This window comes from Rhopalosiphum padi, chromosome 3 (genome assembly GCF_020882245.1).
Source record: "Rhopalosiphum padi isolate XX-2018 chromosome 3, ASM2088224v1, whole genome shotgun sequence".
Taxonomy (NCBI): Eukaryota; Metazoa; Arthropoda; class Insecta; order Hemiptera; family Aphididae; genus Rhopalosiphum; species Rhopalosiphum padi.
Genome location: NC_083599.1, coordinates 5834468 through 5843744, shown reverse-complemented (window position 1 = coordinate 5843744; position 9277 = coordinate 5834468). Strand labels below are relative to the sequence as shown.

The window sequence follows — 9277 nt, the reverse complement described above, 5'->3', positions numbered from 1 at the left end:
ATGGCATATTATTATGTCGAAGATTTAGATGCATCTTTGATTGTGGTGCATATGATACAATCGTGTTCAAAATACTTCCCTGTACCCAAAGACACCGATGGAAAAGACCTGCAGTTTAAACTTAGAACTTTGAATAAATTATACACTATGTGGGTTGAAGAACGATTAAACGACAGCTCGTATCAGTCCGAAATATATAAAAGAATTTGTGGTATAATTTTTTATTTTAAAGAAAAAATTGAATGTTTACGTAATTTATGAATGCTTCTACAAGCAAGATAAAGAATTTAGTGTTCTCTTTGTGAATTATAAATCAATTATGATTTTTTTTTTTTTTTTTTTAATTCAGATATGTTTATTGAAAACGTCTTTCGACATTTGTCACTGTATTCTTTTACACCTGATGGCGAAATAAACATTGAAATGATGTGGGAATTGAAGCAGCTATATCCAGTTTACAAAGTATTTACAGCATTTTTAAATTTAAAGGGCTTTGACGAAGAAAAGCTAATGCCATATTTAGGTGAAAAATTCATTAACGCTTTAATACAACGAATGGACAATAGTTGTATGGAAACTGAAAGAGATTGCGTGAAACAGATATTATTTCTACTGTTCGAAAAGGCTTTATACTTGAAAAGATACATACTTCAAGGTACTATAAACTCGCTTTTAGATTACGGGCACATGTCAATCAACGCGGGCGTTAAAGAGTTGCTGGAACTATTTAATACTTTAATGTGTCACAGATTGGTCAAGTCACCGGTAATAGCTAAGGTTATAAAACATAATTTTTATATTATTATATGTACCTATCTATTATATCTAGTAAACAAGGTGTTTATTTTAAAGGTACCTATAAACACTCTTTTTGTAGGAGAATATTTATATGTTTTTGTAAATATTTTTGATGAGTAGAGGGTAATGAATTAACATTTTTTAAGATACTCATGCGCCACTAACAGTGTAAGCATTATCTAGATAAATAAATAATTATATTTTATCTTATCTAGATAATAAATTAAACTTGTTATCTGATGAATTATCTTACATGAATAATTGTATTATCTTACCCAGTTCATCTAAATAAATAAAATTATGGGAATATTTTTTTTTCAAAAAATAGAACATTACATTTATTTTTGTTAGTTTTCCAGTACACCACTATTAGTGTGATAGTTGAAAACCAGTTTACCATATAGCAATGGAACAAAATTATAAATTTAAATATTTATAGCTTTCCGTATTGTTAATTAACGTAATTTCTTAAAATTATATTTGTTCCAATAGAGGTTTTACAGTCGTAATAGGTTATGACTTACGATGTTGTGTACTTGTGTAGAAATAGACCATAAGCGACGAGTCTCACACATATATTATGAACACAAGTACCCAACAATGATAATTTGTTATATCCATTAAAATCTTTATATAGTTAACATAAATAGATTAATGCATTGATTTCCGGAATGTACATATAAACGTTAATTTATATTTTATATATTAATAGATTTCATATATACCTCTCCGGGTTCTCGTATATATTATATTTTAGTTATGCATGTTCCACGGTTCTTTGATAGTTTCGGCGTGTATAAATTAAAATTAAAATTTCTATCTTTTTATCTAAATAAATAGTGTTATATATTTTATCTTTATCTAGATAATTAAAATATTGATCATCTTTTATCTGTATCTAGATACATTTTTAGTTATCTTTGCACAACACAGGCCACTAAGCACACTGCTCTCCTTACTTAAATTATAAATACATATTAAATATAACTTTTAAAGTTACAGAAATATAAAACTATATACCCTTGATGGGTAGTTTGAAATTATATTTTTGAGCAATATTAAAGTTTTAAGAGATAGATTTTTCAGAATTTTGTTTCTAATGAGGTCATTTCCGGATGCCTTACCGGGAGGTTCTTTTTTAATTTCATTGAATCGTTTTCGAGAACGGCACCGCGAATGAGGTTGAATTGTATCAGCTAATTGAGAAGCAAAAATATTTGCTTATTCTATATCGATAATAGCACAGTAACATAATTATTTTGACTCGATAAGATAAACATTTTATTTTGTACTTGTTATTAGTGTTCAGTGATCCTAATACTATACTTTTATCGTTAATATTAAATTAACCGTATACTTCTTACGTAAAGAACATTTATTTAATTGATTTTATTAGAACTCAGTCCACTGTTATAACAAAATTTTAAATTTAATTTTAAAATTTAACAATTTTTAATTTACATTTTAAACAATGGAGTATACTAACGTTGAATATGCAGATATGGTTTTCATTTTAGGTAAGTAATAATTAATTTAATTAATAAGTTTATTTATTTAACTAATGTCATCCATTTGTGATTTGCTGCTTTTTATCTCAAAACATACCTAGGTATGTAATTTTAAGTGACATATAAGCGACATGCAATAAAAAACACATATATTATTTTTTAATTAATTGTGATTAGGTTTAGTTGATGGAAATGGAAATCTAGCAGCTAGATTATGGGCAGAAAGATTTCCTCAACGTAGAGTGCCTCAACCAAATACTTTTTTTGCAACTTATCGCAATCTGAGAGAAAATGGTAAGACTTCTAAACAAAAATTTTTCTCTTACAAATTTAAGATGTTGTCTATTTCAGGTAACGTAAGACCTATGAATATTAATCGCGGACGCCCGAGAGTTGTACGTAATGTGGCGAACAAAGAATTAGTACTTGATTTAGTACATGCAGATCCGGAACTTAGCGTCCGACGTATAGCTTCAAGAACTGGAATTTCTCCATCAGTAGTATGGAGAATATTACACCAAAATAATATGTATCCTTATCATCGTCAACGAGTTCAAGAATTGTTACCACGTGACTATCCAGCAAGGTTGATTTTTTCACAAACAATTATTGATAGAATCACAATAAATCCAAATTTTTTAAAAAATATTTAATTTACTGATGAGGCTATGTTTCCAAAAGATAGGATTTTTAACCAACACAACTCACATTTGTGGTCTGAAGAAAATCCGCGAACTGTTTGTATTAGGGGTTCACAGTATAAGTTTAGTATAAATATTTGGTGTGGATTGGTTGGAAATACTTTATTAGGCCCACACAAATTACCGGCTAGATTAAATGGTCAAGGATTTTTACATTTTATTATGTATAATCTTCCGGTATTATTAGAGAACGTACCATTGGAAGTACAAGAAACAATGTGGTTTATGTTAGATGGTGCACCTGCTCATCATACAATTGCATTATCTTTTCCCTGATAAACTTATTGGTAGAGAAGCTGGAAACAATGCTCAATATCGCCCGAATATAGCATGGCCACCCCACAGTCCTGATTTTAATCCATGCGACTTTTTCTTGTGGGGTTTTATGAAACAACAAGTGTATGCCAATGAAATAAATAATAGAGATGAACTTTTAATGAAAATTAATAACGTGGCAGATATTATTCGTCAAACACCAAATTTGTTGGAAAAGACATGGGATTCGTTGCATCGTAGAACGGAAAAGTGCATCGAAGTTAATGGGGGTCACATTGAACAACTTTTATAAATATTGTTAATAAAGTAATTTGATTATTTAAAAATGTAAAACAATGTGTTAATTAATCATGTATATCGTATGTTAAATAACAACAAATAACTATCACCACTGTTATTCTTGCAGTTTTCTCATGCCAATCGATGTGTCACACCATTTTTTTGTTAGTGGGCGATTCGAGCGTGAAAAGTGCGCGACAAGCTCAAAAACGACGTGACGTCTCGATTCGTATGAGAATTTCGCAAAAAATACAACTAGAGTATTTGTTTTTACATTTAAAATAATATTCTAAAAATAAAATGATAAAAGCCAGATTTTGAAGATAGAAAAAAAATTTCAAGAAAGTCTTCATTGAGCCATCACGGCGAGTACACGTATACTAGTGTCCTCATTCATTTCAGAAACACCCTGTATAACTATAAAAAATTACATTCATGAAAATAAAATAAAACAAATTAATTGATTTCATATCAATAGACTCTCAAATTTCTAGTGTTGGCATTAATATTAACACTATATAACTACAGATTACAATGGTTATAAGACAACCAAAGTTTGATTCTTCTTTTATTTATTAAGATCTTTTGATCTTTGAAATGTATGTATGTATGTACATACTAACTTACCAGAACTGGTGGAATTATTTGTCAAATTTATATTTTCTGTAGTAGTTGTAATTTCTGTTGTGGGAATTTTGAATAGATCTACATACACACTATCATCATTTGGTTCAATATTTGCAAATAAAGGGGTTTCAATACCTACCTAAAAAAAATTTAAAAAAAGTAAATAACTAATATTTGATATATAACTATAATTATAATATACTTATTATATAATTTACCTGGTGTAATAATGGCCGATACTGAAGCTTCCCTGGTACAGTCATCATTTTGTTCAGCAGCTAAAATAGTATATTGAAATATAATATTTTTAATGATTATTAATAAAGACTATAACTATTTATTATGGGAATTATAACTGGAGTTTAAACATCTAAAACAAATAGGTTAATAAAGACACTGCACCTAAAACTGCTTGAGTACTAAGTTCAGTATGTTTTGCAGTTGTTTTTAAAAATTGCATTGCTTTTCCTTTTCGACCACGACATTTTTTCGTATTGCATTCGATACATTGCCAACTACTGTTTTTGTCAAATCTATATAAATATCCGTTATAGAATAGAAGGTCTCGACCTTTTTCGCTTTTAATGATTTCCATTTTATTATTAAAATTATGATTTAAAAAAATTAAAATGTTGAGTACAATAAATTGAGTAGTGTTCAGTGCACAACGTGTGAAAATATAGTAAAGAACCTACGTCTACTGCTGCGTTATCGTCGTTGGAATTTTATTCTAATAAAAACGATTTAATATCGATACGATAACGAACGATGCGGCAAATAAGTAATAACATTATCTGATTAATGGTTATCATCAAACATAAAGATTATCTGACGGGTTATAAAGGTATTCACAGACACTGCGAACGAATTTATTTCTAATTTCGTCATTTCGTATACAGCAGTTTTGCACTTAATACAGTGAACTTTTATGAACTTTTACTCAGTTCAGTATAATATTATATAGCGCTCAAATGTCTCAGCACTTAATTGTCGCAGCGCCCAATTTTCGCCGCGCTCAATTGTCGCGCGTTCAATTGTCGGGACACCTATTAAGTAAACCTGTCGTAATTTTGGTAGTTCTACAATTTTGTTTAGATTTCTTCATATAAAATTCATTTTTCTGAGTTTATTTACAAAAGCATTAATTTAGTTCTTCCATCTCTTGTTACTACTTATTTCAATTCCTAAGTATTTAAAATTGTGTTCTATATTTATTAATTCACAACAGCAGTTTTCTAATTGTATACAATGTTCACTATGAATTTTTATTTTTGTTTCCGTTAGTAGCATATACTGAGAAATGAGGAACAACGCATGTTTTTTCTAAATTGAGGAATAAAATATTTCTAGTTAACCATTTTTTTATTAATTTTAAATTTGTTTGTATGATATTGAATATCTCATCCCAAGAGTCACCTGAACATAGCACAACAGTATTATCTGCGTAGCAAATTGGTTTGCATTTTAAAGGAAGTAAGTGAAAATCGTTTAATTGTATATTGAAAAGTATTGGAGATATAACCGTTCCTTGTGTATCACCGCATTTTACTAAACTCATGGAACTAATAAACTAATTTATTTTAACATATTGTTTTCTATTATTTAAGTATGATAAAAACCACTATATAGCTGCATTACGTAATCCTAATTCATTTAATTTTTGTAATAGTTTATTATGATAAATAGTGTCAAATGCTTTTGCTAAGCCTAAATAGACTGTAGCGCATTTGTTATTATTATTTAGAGATTTATAAATAAATTGTGTCACCGTAACAATGGCTTGGTCTGTACCTTTACCTTTTTGGAAGTCGTATTGGGATTGATAAATGATATTGTTATCTTCAAGAAATTTTAGAAGTCTGTCCTTGGTAATTTTTCAAGTAGTTTTGCAATGTTTGAAATCATTAAAATTTCAAATTTCAAATTATATTAGTTTTACCTTTTTTGAAAATCGGCGTAATTATAGACAGTTAAAGCAAGTCGGTACCACTGAATTTGAGAAACATAGATTAAAAATATATGTTTTAATGGGTGGCTATTATTGGTTTTTAATAGTTCAACCGTGTAATACCATCTAAACCAGGTGAATAACCATTTTTAAGTTTAGAAATTTCAAATTTGGTTAATAATTTATTGTTTGTTAGTAAAAATATAAAAATAAGTCGATCAAATGTTGGTTGATTTAAGCTTTTATTATATGGTAGGACGTCATTAATTATTTATATATATACTAGCTGACCCGGCAAACGTTTTTTTGCCATGTAAATTATTTCTAGGGAATTTATAGTGTAAAAAAAAAATAACTAACTTATTGTAAGGGTGTAAGGATGTGGTAAATGGGTGAAAGAGGCTATTGTATTTCTCATGCTTCTGGATCTACTTGTATACACGATAACAGATCTGACAATAATAACAATATTATTTAATTTTAATGAAAGTCGATAATTCCAATAAAAATAAATAAATATCATGAACTCGTACCGCGCCTGTTGAGTATACCGTTGCCGCGTACCTCAACTGATAACACTTAAGAGGCCATAACTCCAGAACCAATTATCGCTCAGCATATAAACTTAGATAGTAGCCGATTCTCAGACCTACTAAATATGCATATAAAATTTCATAAAAATCGGTCAAACTGTTTCGGAGGAGTATGGTAACTAACATTGTGACACGCACGAGAATTTTATATATAAGATGTTGACTTCTTAATTTAGTTAGTAAATCTGATGCTACATTAGTGAAGAAGTCATTAAAATCATTTGAAGTGATTAGACCGTCATCTTTCATATTTAATTCTGTGTTATCGTGTACTATAACATTTTTTATAACATTTCGTCTATTTCCTCTACTGATATATTAATTTATTAATTTCCAACTCATTTTAGGATTACCTTTTGTTTTCTCTAATTCTAATTTATAATAATATTTTTTGGAATTTTTAATTAATTGAGTAACTTTGTTTCTGAAGTAGGTGTAGTATTTTTTTTTTTTTACTGTGTTAACTAGATGACTCAAAAAACAACTGAATAAAAAATCATTGTTAAATTATAATGTATAACATTATACGAGTAGGCATTATTGTATTTAAATGTAATACACGGACCAAGGAGGTTACATTGAATTGCTGAAATTACTTAATTTTCATTATACAATGTTTTCTCGAGTGGATTATTATATTAGATGGCGAAGTTATGCTTCATTGATGAAATTGATTACATTTCTGGATGTCTCGGAAGTGGGTGCCAGTATTTCATTAAGGGTATCCAGAAGTTCCTGTTTGATGCGTATTTCATTAAACTGTGGCGACATTCGAAGAGGACGTGTTTGACCGTAATGAGTGTTCCGCAAGTAGGGCAAAAAGGTGGGATTGCTTTGGACATGAAATTGTGGTCGTGGGTAATGCCGGTATGACCTATTTGTAGGTGGTCTAGAATAACCTTTTCCTTTCCGGACATCACGTAAGATTCGGGCCATGGTAAAGTTGTTCGCTTAATTTCTTTGAGGTTTTTATTATTGCAATTAGTCCAGAGGTTTTTCCATTGATTCGTGTGATTAAATTTTATTGAATTTAGGAAGTATCTGTTATGAAAGGACATACTTTAAAGACAGAGTCAGTAGTTTCTTTGGCTTTTAGGTTGAATTCTTCGTTATCGATTGTGCCGACATGGGTTAAGTTAGGTTTTGGATTATAATAATATATTTCATCTATACAAGTTATTCTCAATTAAGCTTAGTACTCTGTTATAGATGATGAAATTAATTTCAGTGTATATATTATTAAAAATGGAAAATTATATTATTGTACAAGCTAAATTTTGATTTTAAAATAAACGGGCATTAGTAGTGCTGGGGTAACGCTATTGTGGACATAGGGAAACAGTGTTTTCGCTTGTTTGAGAGTTAATACAAAAATACAGTGCATAATACTAAATAAATTTGAAATTCAAATTGAGTGGTTAGGTAAATTATAGCAGTGAAGCGGTAACAGACCTAATCATTTACCATTGTATTCTATCAGATAGAATCTAACTTAACCTACTTGACGAATTCGTGATTATTGTAGGTGTTGTCGCCGTTGATCAAGCGTAACGGACTGTGCCATTATGCGGACCGATTACACCTGTGTTTTAAAACTGCTGTTCATGAAGTGGACGCTGACTTGGGTGCATGGTTCGTAGATAAAGTTATAGATCACTGGTCGGCATCTACGGCTGAAGTGCCATTGTTGTGCCAAACATTAGCAGAGTTATATTTTCAAGCGTGTGGCCCGGAGGGAAGACGGCAGACTCGCCAAAATGTAGTCAGGCACATGGTTGGCTGCTTGCTAACGGCGGCCGTGATTGTTGTTGATGGTATGACAGTAGCTGCGTGTCTGGCGTACACCGAGTTCTGCGACTTGCTGATCAACGACGCCTCCGCAAACGATTGGAGAAAATGTGACAACGGTGAAGCAATAGAATGCGTTGCCAAAGGGCTAATCGCCGTTTACCGTGATCACGTTGATTACAATTGCGTCAAACATGCAGGCCATTTACTTAGGCGATTGGTCAGCGATGAACGATGCTTGGTCGACGACCCCTGTCGATTAACCATCCTGCAAGTTCTGACTGAAGACCGGCTACAGACGATGATTGAAAACCTGATCGATAACACGTTTTGAAACATTGCTTAAATTATTTGAAACGTGTTTCAAGTATAATAATAAAATCAGTGGATGTAATATGTAATATTTAAAATTGATTGTGCTTACATTAATTAATAAAATCATTACATAATTAAATTATTAGCTTTTTTTCAATTTCAAATGAATGATTAATAGCTGTAATGTATGTATTAATATATGCCATCGGTGACTCAGTGTGTCCAAAAAATTATCATTGTTATTATTTCATATTGGTATATCAGGTTACTGTGAATATCCGCAATTGGTAAATGCTGAAAATCACCTAGTGAATGTCTACATACACCTAATATATTGGTAAATGTTGAAAATTCAAAATAATATAGACATTTACTAGTGGAAGTTGACGTTTACATCAGGAATTTGGTCAATTTTGACATACACAACACAGTTTTGGTTAATAT

The 9277-nt window shown here is 30.3% G+C and overlaps 1 protein-coding gene across 1 annotated transcript; it reads left to right on the top strand.

Moving 5' to 3' along the window:
* Positions 1 to 8852, top strand: LOC132924208 (uncharacterized). Its single transcript, XM_060988376.1, has 3 exons — positions 1 to 211; positions 350 to 777; positions 8256 to 8852. Exons 1-3 carry the CDS (start codon positions 1 to 3, stop codon positions 8850 to 8852), a joined length of 1236 nt encoding a protein of 411 aa, XP_060844359.1.
* The last annotated feature ends 425 nt before the right edge of the window (positions 8853 to 9277 follow it).